We start from the raw sequence: 18,437 nt of genomic DNA on the forward strand, positions 1-18,437 counted from the left end.
TTTACCCTAACCAATATTTATAATAAATACATATCAACTTTGCTGTAATTTTGATTACTAGATTGCTACAAGAATATTTGGTATATGTTTTTAAAATTTTTTAACACTTTCGTGGTCTTAAATTCCGTATTTATATATAATTGGAGAAGAAAGATGATATATCAATTATAGGATACAGACTGCTATAAATTATTCATGTTCCTTTTAAGAATTTATTGAATAAAGAAAAGAATACATTTAGTAGTGGAACGATGTAGTATACAACTATCTATTAAACCCTACTACTGTTTTGTAATTTTCAGACAAAATTTCTGAATTCTTTACTTCTTGCTTTATATTAAAAAGATTCACTAATTGAGTAATTGGTCACGCTCCAAATCGCCGACTTGAATCTGTGACATGATGGGTTTGTCTTTACATCTGTCGAGAGTTCACCAGGAGGCTGTAGATGTGAGCGCTCCGAGATCGCACGATGGCGTCTTCATTTATGTACTCTGGTCATAAGCACCATATGCGCTGCTACTGAAATGAAAAAGTACAACCAAAGCTCTGTGGTTGAATTCATCCTCTTGGGTTTTTCTAACTTCCCTGAACTCCAAGAGCAGCTCTTCGGCATCTTCTTGGTTATCTATGTGGTGACGTTGGTAGGAAATGCTGTCATCATAGTGGTCATCTCCCTGGACCAGAGCCTTCAGGCCCCCATGTACCTGTTCCTCCAGAACTTGTCGGTGGTGGAAGTGAGTTTCAGTGCGGTCATTATGCCTGAGATGCTGGCGGTGCTCTCCACGGAGAAGGCGACCATTTCTTTCGCTGCCTGTTTTACACAGATGTATTTCATTCTTCTGTTTGGTGGGACTGAATGTTTTCTCCTGGGGGCAATGGCCTATGACCGGTTTGCGGCCATTTGTCATCCTCTGAGCTACCCGATGATTATGAACAAAAGGGTTTTTATGAAATTAGTTACATTCTCGTGGGCCTTAGGTTTCTCAATGACTACCGTACAAACCCCATGGGTGTTTAGTTTCCCATTCTGTGGCCCCAATGAAATTAATCATCTGTCTTGTGAAACCCCTCCAGTGTTAGAGCTGGTATGTGCAGACACCTTCTTGTTTGAAATCTATGCCTTCACAGGCACCGTTTTAATTATTCTGGTTCCTTTCGTGTTGATCCTCTTGTCCTACGTTCGAATTCTCTCTGCCATCTTGAAGATGCCATCGGCCACTGGGCGGCAAAAGGCCTTTTCCACCTGTGCCTCTCACCTCACATCTGTGACCCTCTTTTATGGCACAGCCAGTATGACCTATTTACAACCCAAATCCAACTACTCCCCAGAAACCAAGAAGCTGATGTCCCTGGCTTACTCACTGCTCACCCCTCTGCTCAATCCACTGATCTACAGCTTGCGAAACAGTGAGATGAAAAGAGCTTTCATGAAATTATGGCGAAGAAAAGTGGTTTCACACACAGTCTGACTGTCTTGAGTAGCCATGCGGTATTGGATTTCTACCCAACCGCCCTCTATTTAAAACTAATAAACAGCAAAAAAAAGATTATTTATCTTTGTATGAATATTTTTAATTGGCTAAATCTCCATGTTTGATAATATATCCGGGGCATATTTAAGTATTAATGTCATTATTCTTTTTCATAGACAAAAGCAGTCTATGCCTTTACAGACTCTTAATATTGGTCTAACACAGTTTCTTCAACCATGTGATGGACATCCAGGTACTGCAGTTAGTTTTTTGTCAGCACATAGAATGTTAAAATATTTCTTTCCCACAAAGTTGTTTTGGTGTGTCAAAGCAAATATGTGTTGGCAAGTTTTAAAAGCTATTGTTAAATTATTTTTTAAAGTTGTTGCAATAACTTCAGAATTGTTCATACTAACTTGAAGATTCATGCTCTCCCAAGAAGCCATCAAATAAAGAGATGAGTTTTTCCTTTGACAGTAAAATATGGCTCATGCTAGAGAGAAAAGAGCAGTATTTATTGAGAAGACTACATTGGCTCTAGTTCAAGGGCCTACAGAGATTGTAATCCTAAACTACACTTTATTTGAGTACCTCAGAAAGGGTTCATACAATATCATAACTGGAGAGTAGCTCGTGATGGTTTTTAAAGATCATTTATGGCACTGTTATCCTTTTCACTTATAGGCTACTGGTTTTGGAAACTTTAGTCACATTTCACTTATAAGGCAAAGGTAACCTACAAAATATTTAAATGAATGTATGATCTTGTTCTTTAGAGAAACAAGCATGACTACCAAATTGTGTCTATTTTTCTATTCCCTTGAGTTATATTAATAGCTGTGTATATTTTTCCTAGAATAAATAATTAGACATTTGTAACAGAGGAGACATTTCATTCTTAATTCCTATTTTAAACAGCTACTAGCAAACGGAGAAACTCACTCACCGACTCAACAGCAAAGGAATTAGCAGTCCGGTGATTTCTGTTTCCAGGAAGTAATAGGCGGTAAGGGACATTCCCTATATGAAGCCGTCATTCACTTGATAGTGAGATATTTGATTTCTCATATATGCTGTAGAAGGTTTAAATGTCATTGGATTGCTGGGGGGAAAAAAGAAGAAAAGGAAAGTTCACCATAAGTCTGAAATCATATGGATTATAGCTGAATTTTGTATAATATTGTTCAGTAGGTCTTCAAACAGTCAAAAGACTATGACTGGACAAGTCCTTTGATATTCTGAACATTTTATAATTTGAAATTATAAAACTGAAAAACAAATGAGCTAATTAAATAAGACTTACCTAGCAAGCAACCAAAAGAAGGGAGCCAAATATAGATTTTCTTTTAATTATTTTTTAGTTCATGTGGTCATTCATTGATTGAATAAACTGTTTCCATGAGAAAACAATTAATTTTCTAAGTAGATTTAAGCATCAATGAAACAGTTTTGCCCTTGAAGCATTTATACTTTACTGAATCATCAATAGACTTTAGAAGATCACTAAATTCATTTTCCTGATTTCATTGTCTTAAGTGATAAACAAAAGCTGGAAGTGGTAATATATCTTATAGAACAATAATAAGAAATCAGGCCATATTAATTCAGAACGTAGGTGTGTGCATGTGTGTGTTTTTATGTACATGCTAAGAATTTTTGAAATGTGATATTACCTGAAAGGATAGAAATGATCACTATTATATTGGACTATAGTTTTAGAATTCTGTTATTCTAGTTAATACAAAGTGGTCCTATAACTTTGTTCATTCCAACCACTTATCTTTAGTTGTTTGGGTTTTGTTGTGATACTGGAAACTATGTGACCAGTATTTCCAATGCCACCAGGGTCATCCACGGAGGAAAGTTTCAGCAGAGCTCTCACACTAAAACAATCGACTAACTAGGATCTGAAGGTCAAATACAGAAATACACACACACACACACACACACACACACACACACACCAAATAAACCCTTAATGACTTGAATGGAGTGAAAATTTGGAGACTTTCATTTGCTGATGTAGCATGAGTCAACATGAGAAAAAATAACTGCAAGCATCCATTAATAACTGAAATGTGTTAATATATGAAGTATAACTCTAGGAAAATTTCAAGTCAACAAAAACAAAATGGGACACACAACAAGACTACCCTAGACATGGTTGTTGTTAGGTGCCTTGGGGTTGACTCGGACGCACAGCGACCCCAAGAACAACAGAAGGAAACTTCCAGGCCTGCTCCATCTTTGTACTTGTTTTCACATTTGAGCCCCTTGTGGAAGCCACTGTGTCAAGCCACCTTGTCGAGGGTCTTCTTCTTTTTGATGCTGGCTACTTTATTGAGCATCAGGTCCCTCTCCAAGAACTGCCTGTCCAATTATCGTGTCCAATGTACAGGAGATGAAGCCTGCCCATCCTTACTCCTAAGGAACATTCTGGTCATTCTTCCAAGCAGATTTGCTCATTCTTTTGGCAGTCCATATTCTTTGCCAGCACCACAATTCAAATGCATTGATTTTTCTTTAGTTTTTCTATTCAATGATCAAATTTTACAGGTGTATGAGGCTATTGAAAAATACCGTGGCTTGGGTAAGGTACACTTTAGTTCTCATAGTAACACCCATGCTTTTTTTTTTTTTAATCGTTTTATTAGGGGCTCATACAACTCTTATCACAATCCATACATAAATCAATTGTGTAAAGCACATTTGTACATTCATTGCCCTCATCATTTTCAAAACATCTGCTCTCCCCCCAAGCCCCTGGCATCAGCTCCTCATTTTCCCCCTCCCTCCCTGCTCCCCACTCCCTCATGAACCCTTGATAATTTATAAATGATTATTTTGTCATATCTTGCACTGTCCGATGTCTCCCTTCACCCACTTTTCTGTTGTCCATCCCCCAGGGAGGAGGTTATATGTAGATCCTTGTAATCGGTTCTCCCTTTCCAACCCACCCTTCCTCTACCCTCCCAGTATCGCCACTCATACCACTGGTCCTGAAGGGATCATCCGCCCTGGATTCCCTGTGTTTCCAGTTCCTATCTGTACCAGTGTACATCCTTAGGTCTAGCCAGATTTGTAAGGTAGAACTGGGATTATGATAGTGGGGTGGGGTGGGGGGGCATTTAGGAACTAGAGGAAAGTTGTATTTTTCATCGTTGCTACTGCACCCTGAATGGCTCATCTCCTCCCTGATACCCTCCTGTAAGGGGATGTCCAGTGGCCTACAAATGGGCTTGGGGTCTCCACTCCACATTCCCCCCACCCCCTTTTTACAATGATATGATTTTTGGTTCTAATGATGCCTGATACCTGATCCCTTCGACACCTCGTGACCACACAGGCTGGTGTGCTTCTTCCATGTGGGCTTTGTTGATTCTGAGCTAGATGGCCACTTGTTTACCTTCAAGCCTTTAAGATCCCAGATGATATATCTTTTGATAGCCAGACACCATCAGCTTTCTTCACCACATTTGCTTATACACCCATTTGTCTTCAGTGATCGTATCAGGGAGGTGAGCACACAATGATATGATATTTTTGTTCTTTGATGCCTGATAACTGATCCCTTCAGCACATCATGATCATGCAGGCTGGTGTAGAGAACCAGTGGAGAGGTCTGAGGGGCTGGCTTCAATCCCAACTATGTGGACACTTGCCCCTACCCCCAAAAGAATTTATTTCAGAGGAGGGCACTGAATCTGCAGATCTTGGAGAGGGACATATCTGATCAGAGCACACTGGAACAGATGAAGTGGGAGGAGGTGAGGGTGGAGCACATCCTGGCCCCCAGGCCTTGAGGATGATGTTCCCACTCAGAGGAGCCAGTCCACAGACAAGACCACATGGCTGACCCCACTATGAGACATGATTTTGGGGCCAGGGTGTGGTGCCCCAACAGACTGGACTGGAAAACACACCTAAAAGCCAAAAAACAGTCCTTGCATTAACCACAAGCTTTTCTTCCTTGTTGTGTTTTGTTTTGTCTTTTTTTTGTCATTGGTTTCTTGTTGTTGTTCTGTTGTATATTGTTGCTTGGTTTGTTCTATCTTGTTTCTGTACATGTTATTATCTCTGCAGGTCTGTCTAAATAAGATAGGCTGGATGAACAATCTGGAGGAGAAAACAACGATGGGACCAACAGTTCCGGGGGGACATGAGAGAGGGGAAGGTGTAGGGAAAGGTAGAGGTGTTAGGGAACCCAGGGACAAGGGAACAACAAGTGATCCAAATCGGTGATGAGGAGGGTGTAGGAGGCCTGGTAGGGAATGATCAATGTAAGGAAGACTGAGCATGACAGTGGGACAAGAGGAAGGTGAAAGGAAATAGAGGTTGTCCCCTGTAGGGTTATGGGATCAGTTATCAGGTATCATCAGAACAAAAAAAATCATAGTACAGCAAATGAGGTGGGGAGTGCCGAGTGGAGACCCAAAGCCCATTTGTTGGCCACTGGACATCCCCTTACAGAAGGGTCTCAGGGAGGAGAAAACAATGGGACGGATGGCTCCCGGGGAGGAGGGGCATGGGAGAAGGGGAGGTGGAGGAAAGGAAGTGGGTGTTAACAAACCCAGGGACAAGGGAACAACAAGTGATCCAAAATTGATGGCTAGGAGGGTGTAGGAGGCCTAACAGGGGGCAATGTAACTGAGAGGAATTACTGAAACCCAAATGAAGGCTGAGCATGATAGCAGGACAAGAGGAAAGTAAAAGGAAATAGATGAAAGAACTAGGAGACAAAGGGCATTTATAGAGGTCTAAATATAGGCATGTCAATATGTAAATATATTTATATATGACGATGTGGAAATAGATCTATGTACATATATTTATAGGTTTAGTATTAAGATAGCAGATGGACATTGGGCATCCACTCAAATACTCCCTCAATGCAAGAACACTTTGCTCTATTAAACTGGCATTTCATGATGCTCGCCTTCCCAACACAATCGTTGAAGACAAATGGGTGCATAAGCAAATGTGGTGAAGAAAGCTGATGGTGCCCGGCTATCAAAAGATATAGCGTCTGGGGTCTTAAAGGCTTGAAGGTAAACAAGCACCCTTCTAGCCGAGAAGCAACGAAGCCCACGTGGAAGAAGCACACCAGCCTGTGTGATCACAAGGTGTCAGTAGGATCAGGTATCAGGCATCAAAGAACAAAAAATCATATCATTGTGAATGAGCGAGGGAGTGCAGGGTGGAGACCCAAAGCCCATCTGTAGTTCTTTCCTCTATTTCCTTTTACTTTCCTCTTGTCCCTAACATCACTTCCTGTCCCCCACATCCCCCTCTTCATTGGTCCCATTGTTCTCTCCTCCCGATCATTTATCCAGCCCATCTTATGTAGATAGACCTGTAGAGATAATAATATGCACACACAAAAAAACAAGACAGAGCAAAACAAAGCAACAAAAGAAAACTAACCACAGCAGCAAAAAACCAATGCAAAAAAAGCCTGTAAATAGTTCTTCAGCTTCCCTATCATTATATATATCATATTTACATATGTACGCATCCTATGCCTTTCTCACCACTGATTTTAGATCACTTGTTGTTCCCTTGTGCCTGGGTTTGTTGGTTCCCCCCTTTCTTTCCCTACCTTCCCCTCTCCCATGTCCACCTGGAACCATCAGTCCTGTTGCTTTCTCCTCGGGATTGTTTATCCTGCCTAGCTTATCTAGATAGACATGAAAACAAACAAACAAACAACAGCAACAAAAAGAAAAGCCTATAAATAGTTCCAGGTCTGTCTGTTGACCTTTATGAGTGCTTTCTGATCAAGTCTGATGAGGTGTTAAGCCCTGCCCCTGAAGTGTATTTTTGGGATTCCTCTGGGCCTTTATTGCTTTGCTCCCCTTGCTGCTCTGTTGTATATCCTGTGTGTTTTGCCCCAATGTGGTGCGGTTAGATTGGGCACAATTCCCACACTGTGTCTCCAGTGTTGTCATCCATAGCGCTATGGGTCTCATAGTGGGGCTGGCCCTAGGGTTCTCTTTGTGCATTGGCTGCTATGAACAGAAATATCATCATTGCTATTAAAAACTCTTCAGAAAAAGGAACATTCATATTTCCAAATTTTTAGATAACAATTCAAGGGCTCCCTGATGCCTTGAGATGTACCCATGATACTAGATCAAGAATCTTTGATCAATATTCACTAGTGTTTTGGATTTTGCCGGCAATTACATTAAGTTCTTCCTTTGTTTTATTATTCTGAGTAAGTATGGTATCTATAAAAGTTCCAGTCTCTTTTGACTCCATTTTTTCCATGAACTGTATGATGCTCCCTCATGTTTTATGGGGGTAGAGGGAGTCGGTGAAGTTGCTGAGAGATGATTAAGGTAGAGATTTCCTTCCCATCCCCATAACACTGAGTGGGTGGTGTCTGTCCCTGAGAGGGACATGTACTTATGGGTAAGAGTATTCCTACTTTACCCATGACCTGTGACATATTAAGCTTGGGGTTAAATATTACAGCTGGCTACTTCATGCAATAAGAAAACCAAGCTTCTTCTTGTTTTCAAGTTTCTCCCTGCCAATAAGCCTCAGACCTGCATATGTACTTAGGGTCTTGGAGATGCCTGGGACTGGGTAAAGCCAGGCGGATAAAGAGGTACACTTAACTTGGAGGCTGAGACTCTAAGGAGGCATTGCTGCTGTATGAGTTTTTTCTCTCTCTGTTTCTAGTGGTAATCCAATTTTATCTGGTCCTACTCTACTTAGCAACATCCTGAGACAAAGCTTAATACATAGTCTACTCTGAGAGAAGCTCTCAGGCTAGATTGTGCAAAATCTGGTAGTTTTTAAGGGCTCTGCTGGGGAAATCACTCTGGGAACTTTCAAGAGTGGCCCCCTCTTTCCTTTATAGAGCAACACATGACTGGTTTTGCAATGCATGAGATGTGGAAATTACTCAATAAGGTTTCATGAGTTAAGGCAGGACTCCACCCAAGTCTTTTTATCAGAGACATATCAAGTTTCAGAGGAATAAAAGACAAACAACCATCTCTAGCTCCCACAGTAATCTGCAAAGGGGCAAGTTCTGCAAGATTCATCTCTTTAAGGCCATCGAAGGGAACTCACATGAAAACGAGCAATTCAAAGAAATCCCCCTCGCTGTGTTTTCAGCCAAGCAATGCTGCAGAGTCAGAAAAAGCTTCCAGCTTCACATCTGATGCACAGACTTACACCAGACTGGACCTAACCCCTTCTACAATTGGGTGAGCCACTTTCATGACTTAAATATTTTTCTGTGTGTGTATTCCACAACGTTTTACTTTGGCGTGTAGCAAATGAGATCTTAAAAGCAGCCATTTAAGGTGCAATGATTGATCTCTTCCTATTTAGAGCAAAGAGGAAAGAAGAAAACAACAACAACAAAAAAAAAAACACAACAACACATGGAAGCAATTAGCCCAAAGGACTGGTGGGCCATGGCCTGAGACCAGTTACCACAGCCAGCTGTTCTGAAAGAGATCATGGTTGGTGGATCTGGGTAGAGTGAGAGAACAATGGGGTACAACACTCAAAATGAAAAAGGTCAGATTTACTGATCAGATCGATATTGGTGAAATCTCCAAGATTATGGATTTCAGTCACCTTTCTATCCTTTAAACCACTCACATGCCTCAACTTTCAGCCAAGAAGGTCTATAAGGTGAACAATAACACCAGAGAGGTGTAAACTCTCTACAAAAACCAACCATATGAGACCAAAAGGCAGCATTTGCTCAGGGATAAAGCTCAGAAGGCAGGAAAGACCAGAAAAGAATGACAAATGAAAATAGCAAAAGAAAGGGAGGAAGTGGAAAGAGTGCTGTGACATTTTGAGGAGATTGCAATCAATGTAATTAATCAAAACGTGTGAGACAGGGCAAGGGATTGAAGGTAGTGGTTTGAATCGAACATGGGCAGAGTCCATGTGCTATTTTGGGACTACATTTCCCAGAACCCCCTGTTAACCCCTGCAGAAGATCCCTCCCTAACACAGGAATTTTTCCGACAATCTCTTCCACGTAAATGATTAAGAACCCATGTTTACAAGAGGGAAGTAAAAACCAAACCAAACCAAACAAAAACCAACACTCACTATGGTGGCTGGGGAAGTTTTTCTTCCTCCTAGGGGTCTCTCAGTGAAATTCTCATCACAAAACCCTTTCTGTGCCTCTCAAAGTACATCTTTATTTTGGGATTGCAAGAGCCTAAACACAGGTAACAATGTGTGTGATTTATTGAATGGTAAACAAATCTGGCCTTTAAAATTACACCCAAATTACAATGAAAAGATTAAAAAACCCAAATACAATTAGAAATCCATTGTTAAGAAATAGATAATTCAACAGGAGGAAATGGAAGTTGAGTCAATGGAAGAGTCAGCTAAACATGGGACAAATTCTTGATAGTAACTTTTTCAAGGAACAACAAGAAAAAGGAATGAAGAAAAATGAAGAAAGGCTAAGAGTTACATGGGACACTATTGAGAGGAATATTTTACACAGAGCTGGAATGTTAGAACAGGGGGTGGGAAAAAACACATAAAAATTGTGAGAGATTAACTGGCAGAAAATTCATCATTTAAAAAAACAAGAAAGTTTTTATCCAGGAAGCTCAACAAATTCTATAAAAGAGCGAAACCCCCCCACCAAAAAAATTTGCCAAGACATGTTATAATTGAATTTTCCAAAACCAAAGACAAAGAAAGATTTTAGAATGCAGTTTATGAAAAAGGAAATATTAACTTCAAACTCAAGTTCAAGCTCACTGCCATTGAGATAATACCAAATCATAGCAACCCTATAAAACAGGGTAGAACTGCGCCTGTGGGTTTCTGAGACTGTAACTCTTTGAGAGAGTAGAAAGCCCCATCTTTCTCTGGAGGAGTGGTGGCTGGTGGTTTTGAACTGTGGACCTTGCAATTAGTAGGCCAATGAATAAAAGTTACACCTTCAAAAGGACCCCACAAAAAACTAAAATTTGATTTCTAAGCAGAAACCATGCAAGCAAGAAGACAATGGAGTAATAGCTATAAAGCCTTGAAAAATTGTCAAGTGATAATCATGTATCCAGAAAAACTGTCTTTCAAATATGATGGCCAATCAAGGACATTTCTAGATAAACAGATGTTGGGCCTCTGGACAGAGAACATCAGAGAACAGATATTCTCTAAGATGAAGACACACAATATCAATTCAGATAAAGAATTCTCAAATACAAAATAAGGTTGTAAAACGAGAATGAGGAATCAGATATGCCACTGTGTAAATGATTACCAAAGGAAAAAAAAAAAGGACAGGGTGTGGGGGTGGGAGGAAGTGTTGTTTTTATGAAACTTACATACAGAGAGGTTGTCAGTGCAATATCAAGATAAAACAGTGTTTTAAAATAAGAAGATAAATATATCTTTCAGAGAAGCCACAAAGAAAATTAATGAACCTACTCACCAAAATATAGGAGACAAAAGACCCAGCAAACAAAATCAACAATGAAAGAATAAAAAAGGAAATTGCATAAAAAAGAACTCAGCTGAAAATATTATATTAAGCATAAAACAAAACCATAAATACCACAAGAAAACAACAAAATGGCAGCTTTGAATTCATACCAGTTGATAATTACAAGAAATATACTGTATATAATTGTGTATAAGCCGAGTTTTCCAGCACTTTTTAAATGCAGTTTTTGTGGTAAAATTAGGTGCATTGGCTGATATTCGGGTCAGCTTATACGTGAGTATATATGGTAAGTGATTTAAATAAACCAGTCAAGAGATAGAAAGTATCAGGATGGATTCTTTTTAAATAACCCATTAGTATGTCCCCTTCATGAAACACACCTTAGACACAAAAACATACATAGGTTAAAAATCAAGGGCAGAGAAAATGTATTAAGAAAACAATAACTAAAAGAAAAGGAAGAGTAGCAAAAATAATCTCTGGTATTATAAAGATGTTTACTTGCGTCTTATTGACTATGCCAAGGCACTTGGCATGTGGATCATTACACATTGTAGAGAGCTTTGAGAAGCATAGGAATTCCAGCACAACTAATCATACTCACGGAGAACCAGTACATGGTTCAATAGACATTTGCGTGAACAGAATAAGGGAGTACTGGTCTCTCCTGACAATATGTCCAAGGTATGCATGCTTCTAAGGAGCATGGATGGCTCTCTGGAGAAGGACATCATGCTTGGTAAAGTGGAAGGGCATCAAAAAGGAGAAAGTCCCTCAATGAGATGGATTGATGTAGTGGCTGGCACGATGGGCTTGGGCACAGGAACAATTGTGGTGACCAAGGGGCAGGACGGCGCAGTGTTTTGTACTGTCAAGCATACGGCACTATAGATTGGAATGGACTCAATGGGTCCTAACAGCAGCAGGCCGGATGACATGCTCACTGACCCTTAGTGCTTATGTGTGCTGTTCCATGGGAGAAAGATGAGGCTCTCTGCTATTGTAAAGAGGTAAGTCTCGGAATCCCAAGTCTACTCTCTCCTCTAGGATTGCTATGAGTGGAAATCCACTCAATAGCAGTGGGTTTGGTTTGAGCTGTGGTTGGTTAAAAATTTTTTTTCCACTTAGGAAGCATTGTTTTGATGAAATATCTGTCATTTTCCCAGCTTTGTTTTCTTTTTTTGCTGCGTGTGCTAACATTCCCCCTACTCCCCTTTTTGTGTGTGACTACTATAGCTTTGTGGTCATTTTCCTCTGAGACAGGCCTAGAACTACTTCTTTCTTCCAAATGTTTTTTCACAAAGAACCTGAGAATGAAAAAGTTTTATTTTTGGAACTCAGAAGTCTAGGTTCCTTCATATTTTCTCTAAATTATATTAAAAATTTGACAGTTTTGTCTTTAGCTAATTTTCCTCTTCTACTACTTTATTATATGTGGCTAAAAGAAACCAGTTGATATTTTTAATATTTTGCTTAGTAAGATCCACCACTTTAAAGGTACATTTTCTATTTTCTGGCCTTCTGCATGTGACAGTTTTGCTAACTATTGTACTCTTTTGACCGGCAACCAATAACATCTTCTTTACTATCTTATAGGTGTCATCAATAGTCATCATGAAGACCTTCAAGCGATCAGTAATAGTATCCATACAACATTTCTAGATTTTGCCTTCTGCCTCATTCCAAAACCAAAGCCAATGTGTAGTTGCCATGGTCACCTGATGGTGTAATATTTTAATTCAGAACTGAAGGACGAGGAAGTGTTTTCTTAATTGCATAGGGCAATGCTTGTGTGTCTGTATATGTTCTGGGCTGTGACTTTCCAGCCTCATGTGGAAAGACAATGGTGGTGGCCGGGAGAATAACCAGATGGAGCAAGTGAAAGAAGGGGAATTAACTTTTACTCAACATCATTTACTGAGTGACGTCTATTTATCTGGCACTGTGCCAGGTGGTTGGAGCACAAGAGTGAGCAGGGTATCGTAGTGAGGAAGAAAACTTTTTAAACAAATAAGCACACAATAAAAGTATAAGCACAATGGCAATAATGGCTATAAAGGGAAAGGATAGGACTCCGTGGCTTTAGAACAGGAAGATATCACCTAACCTTGTAAGGGGGGCTGAGGAGAGTGGTGACTCTGAGAATGACAGAGTAGTCCTCCTGAGAAAAATGACATTTAAATTAAGTCCTAAATATTTATGGGAGTTAAACCAAACACCCAACTCACTGCCATTAAGTCAAAGCCATCTCATAGTGACCCTATAGGACAGGGGAAAACTGTCCCTATGTGTTTCTGAGAATATAACTCTTTACGGGAGTAGAAATCCTCATCTTTCTCTCACAGAGCCACTGGTGGTTGTGAATTGCTGGCCTTGTCACTAGTGGTCCAATGTGCAAGGCCTAAAAATGCACATGGTGGAATAGTAAGTAGGAGGAGCAAAGTGCTTGAATATTTAAGTGTGAGAAAATTTGATGTCATTCCAGGAGATGAAGATGTCTGTGAAGAAGAGAGAAGAGCCAGATGTGGATTGAAAGTCGGGGAGAGACCAGATCATATGAAGCTATGTAGGTACAGTAAGCATCTCGAATTTCATCTGGTGGCAATAAGTGGTCAGAGAAATGTTTTAAACAAAATAATGACTGGGCCAGATTTGTACTTTTGAAATCATATGGATGCTTAATAGATTATAGATAGGAGTAGTTTAAGAGTGGAAATAGGTAAGGAAGAGGCAATTGCAGTCCACAGAGTTGTGCTAGCAAACCTCTAAAGCAGGGCAGTTGTACATTAGAGCGGACTTTCTAAAAGACCTGGTTAGTGGAAGGCTACACTTTATATTAGGAGACCTAACTCTACCTTTTTTTTTTTTTTTTTTGTAAAAACACATGTTTTATCTCTCAAGTTAAAAAAAAGTTGCTATCAAGTCAACTCCAAGGCCTGGTGACCCCATGTGTGTCACAGAAGGACCGTGCTCTAAATGGTTTTCTTGTTTTCTTTCTTCCATTGATTTTTTTTTCAACTGTAAGTTGGGTGAAGGTTTACAGAGCAAACTCATTTTCTATTCAACAATTCATACCTATTTGTTTCAGGCGAGTGATTGAAACCCCTATGAGGTTCTATCACTTACCTCACTTCCGCGCCACGCGTCCTATGTTTGTTCCTCCTTCTCTCCTAGCTCTTCTAAACATTGTCCTCAGGTAGACCATGCACCTTTGATCTCACATGCTGGATTGTTTTAAGGGATGCATATTCCTTAGTGTGACTATCTGAACAAACATGCATGAATTGTTGGATAGAAAACAGACGAGCTCTGTAAACCGTTACCCACTTCACAATTAAACAACAACAAAAATCAATGAAAGAAAGAAAATTGTAGGGAACACAGTCCTACTGTGACACATATGGAGTTACCATGAGTTGGACTTTACTTGATAGCAACATGGATTTTTTAACTTGAGAAATAAAAGCATATGTTTTTTGTCTTTCAGTTGTCATGATTTGGTGGCTTATGTGTTATGATGCCAGAAGCTTATGTCACCAGTATTTCAAATGCCAGCAGGCTCACCCAAAGTGAACAGGTTTCAGCAGAGCTTACAGACTGTAAGTAAGGAATATCCTGTCCATTTCTGAGGAATCAGCCATGGAAAATCTTATCAAAAGAATCAAAACATTGTCAGATACTGAAACCTCATGAAAAGAAGCAGAACACTGTCATTGATAGTGACGGAAGATGAACCTCTCAGGTCAGAAGGCTCTCAACATAAGACTGAGGGAGAGCTGCCTTCTCAAAAGAGAGGCTACCACATGATGCGCATGGAGGAAAGCCTGTGGGATTAAAAACTCTGGGACCTTCACTTTCTGATGGGCTTGACTCAAAATGAGAAGAGGCAGATACAAACATCAATTAATAATTGGAACTTGGTATGTATGAAGAATGAAAGTAGGAAAATTTCAAGTTGCAAAAAATGAAATACAATGCATAAAAAGTGATATTCTAAGCATTAGTGAACTGAAATGGGCTGGTACTGGACATTTTGAATCAGAAAATAATATGGTTTACCATGCTGGGAATGAAACAATCAAGAGAAATGGCATTTCACCACTAGAAAGGATAGTTCGAGATCTATCTTATAAGTATTATTCACAGACCAGTGGAAAAGAACTGAAAACCCAGAAATAAAAATCATCAGCATACAGACAACTGATCTTTGATAAGGGCCCAAAATATATCCAATGGGAAGCAGATGCTCTCTTTAACAAGTGATGCTGGGAAAAATGGATATTTACCTGCAGAAAAATGAAATAAGACCCTTATCTCACTCCATGCACAGGAATAAACTCCACATGGATCACAGACCTTGAAGTGAAACCTCAAACTATTAGGGCCATCAATGAGGGAATTGAGAACAACTTGAGAATTCTGGCACAGGGAATACATAGGTTATCAGAAATAGGGAAAGACACAAACACAGAGGAGGCACAAATTGACAAATGGGATATACTGAAGATAAAACAGCTGTGTACATCGAAAGAATTCACCAAGATAGTAATAAGAGTGTTCACGGACTGGGAAAACATCTTTAGCAATGACACATCAGACAAAGGCCTTATTACTAAAATCTACAATACTCTGCTAGCTTCCAAAAAGAAAAAAAACTAATTGCCCACTTGAGAGGTGGACAAAGGACCTGAACAGAAGTTTCACAGGGGGAGAAATTCGAATGGCCAACAAACATATGAGAAAATATTCCCGATCTTTAGCCATAAGAGAAATGCAAATTAAAACAACAATGAGGTACCACTTAACACCCTCAAATATATTCCAGTTCAAAAAAATCAGAAAGCAACAAGTGTTGAATGGGCTGTGGGGAGACAAGAACTCTCATCCACTGCTGGTGGACCAGTAAGTATGTACAGCTACTATGGAAATCGATCTGGCGATATCTAAAACAGATGAAAATCGAGTTAGCATACGACCCAGCAATCCCCCCCAGGTCATATTCCCAGAAGAGTCAAGAAACAAACCAAGGCCAGACATCTGTGCTCCAATGTTTTGAGGCACAGTTCATAATTGCAAGGAGTTGGAAACAACCCAAATTTCCATCAACTGATGAGTGGATTAAAAAGCTATGGTACATACATACAATGGAGTACTACACATCATAAAAAGCAGTGATGAATGTATGAAGCACATCGCTGCATGGTAAGAACGGCAGGAAATTATGCTATGCAAAGTAAGCCAAGCACAAAAGGACAAGTACAACATGAGTCTGCTGAGGTTAGCTTTAAAAAATAATGCAAAAGGGGCACAGGGAAAAAGCTACTGTATACAAACATTCCTGGGGTGAGGACCAGGTAGTATGGCAGGGACCAGGCCAAATACAGGGATACATATGGTGGCCAACTAAAAAAGGAGGTGGGGAAAGGAAAAAAATAATTAAAAAAAAGAAATGGGTAATGGGGGCATAGGGCACTAACCCACCCAAGGGGAGGGTATTATTTATATCTCCACAGGGAAAGAGGGACCAGACTTCAACCCGGTGCTCCAAGATGTGAATGCAACATGCCGGCGTGGAGTAGGGAACCAGTGGAGAGTTTTGAGGGGCCGGCTGCAATCCCAACTACTACATGGACACCTGCCCCTCCCCCCAGAAGAATTTATTTTAAAGGACAGCACTGAATATGCAGCTCAGGGAGAGGGACATATCTGATCGGAACACATGGGAGCAGATGAAAGGGGAGGAGGAGAGAGTGGAGCACATCATGGCCCACCAGGCCTTGAGGATGATGTTCCCAATTAGTGCAGCCAGTTCACAGAGAGGACCACATGGCCGGCCCCACTATGAGACACGACGTCCCTCAATGACCCATAGCTCTATGGGGGACAACACCAGAGGCACATGGTGGGAATTGCACCCGATCTGATCCCGCTACACCAAGGGAAAACACTAAGGGCGTGCAACAGAACAGCAAGGGAACAGAGTGGCGAGGTCCCCAAGGAATGCTGAAGGTGGACTTTGGGGCCAGAGATTGGTGCCCCAACAGACTGTACTGGAAAATACTCCTAAAGGCCAACGAACAGTCCTTGAACTAACTACAAGCTTTTCTTTCTAGTTGTGTTGTGTTTTGTTTTTTTGTCATTGGTTTGTTGTTGTTGTTTTGTTGTATATTTGCTCTGCCTTGTTTTTGTGCATGTTATTATCTCCGTAGGTCTGTCTAAATAAGAAAGGCTGGATGAACAATCTGAAGGAGAAAACAACGATGGGACCAACAGTTCTGGGGCGACATGGTAGATGGGGATGTGGGGGGCAAGGTAGTGGTGTTAACAAACCTAGGGACAAGGGAACAACAAGTGATCCAAATCGGTGGTGAGGAGGGTGTAAGAGGCCTGGTAGGTAGTGATCAATGTAACCAAGAGGAATTACTGAAACCCAAATGAAGACTGAGCATGATAGTGCGACAAGAGGAAAGTCAAAGGAAATAGAGGAAAGAGCAAGAAGGCAAAGGGCATTTATAGAGGTCTAAATAAAGGCATGTACATATGTAAATATATTTATATATGAGGATTGGGAAATAGATCTATGTGTATATATTTATAGGTTTAGTCTTAAGGTAGCAGAAGGACATTGGGCCCCCACTCAAGTACTCCCTCAATGCAAGAATACTTTCTTCTATTGAATTGGCATTCTATGATGCTCACCTTCCCGACACAATCACTGTAGACAAAGCGGGTGAATAAGCAAATGTGGTGAAGAAAGGTGACAGTGCCTGGTTACCAAAAGATATACCCTCAGGGGTCTTAAAGGCTTGAAGGTAAACAAGTGGCCATTTAACACAGAAGCAACAAAGCCCACATGGAAGAAGCACACTGGCCTGAGTGATCACAAGGTGCTGAAAGGATCAGTTATCAGGCATCAAAGAACAAAAAATCATATCCTTGTGTGCTCATCTTCATGATACGGTTGCTGAAGACAAATGGGTGCATAAGCAAATGTGAAGAAAGCTGATGGTGCCTGGCTATCAAAAGATCCGGGATCTTAAAGGCTTGAAGGAAACAAGGGCCATTTGGCTCAGAAGCAACAAAGCCACATGGAAGAAGCACACCACACTGTGAGATCACGAGGTGTGAAAGGGACCGGTATCTGGCATCATCAGAACAAAAAATCATATCATTGTGAATGGGGTGGGTGGTGCGGAGTGGAGACCCAAAGCCCATTTGTAGGCCACTGGACATCTCCTTACAGAAGGGTCTCGGGGAGGTGATGAGCTAGTCAGGGTGCAATGTAGCAACAATGAAACATACAAGTTTCCTCCCCACCCACTACTATGATCCCGATTCAACTTTAAAAATCTGGCTAGACCAGAGGTTGTACACTGGTACAGATAGGAACTGGAAACACAGGGAATTCAGGGCGGATGATCCCTTCAGGACCAGTGGTGTGAGTGATGATACTGGGAGGGTTGAGGGAGGATGGGTTGGAAAGGGGGAACCGATTACAAGGATCTACATGT

General features: G+C 40.6%; 1 protein-coding gene across 1 annotated transcript; it reads left to right on the top strand.

The window, feature by feature from the left end:
* Positions 1-527: 527 nt before the first annotated feature.
* LOC101662411 (olfactory receptor 10A3-like) lies at positions 528-1,472 on the top strand. The gene has a single exon (XM_004716399.1). The coding sequence runs from the start codon at positions 528-530 to the stop codon at positions 1,470-1,472; it is 945 nt and encodes a 314-aa protein (XP_004716456.1).
* Positions 1,473-18,437: the final 16,965 nt, after the last annotated feature.

The sequence above is a fragment of the Echinops telfairi genome, unplaced genomic scaffold (genome assembly GCF_000313985.2).
Source record: "Echinops telfairi isolate 266 unplaced genomic scaffold, ASM31398v2 ScPeMD7_60;HRSCAF=208, whole genome shotgun sequence".
In the NCBI taxonomy this organism is placed as follows: Eukaryota; Metazoa; Chordata; class Mammalia; order Afrosoricida; family Tenrecidae; genus Echinops; species Echinops telfairi.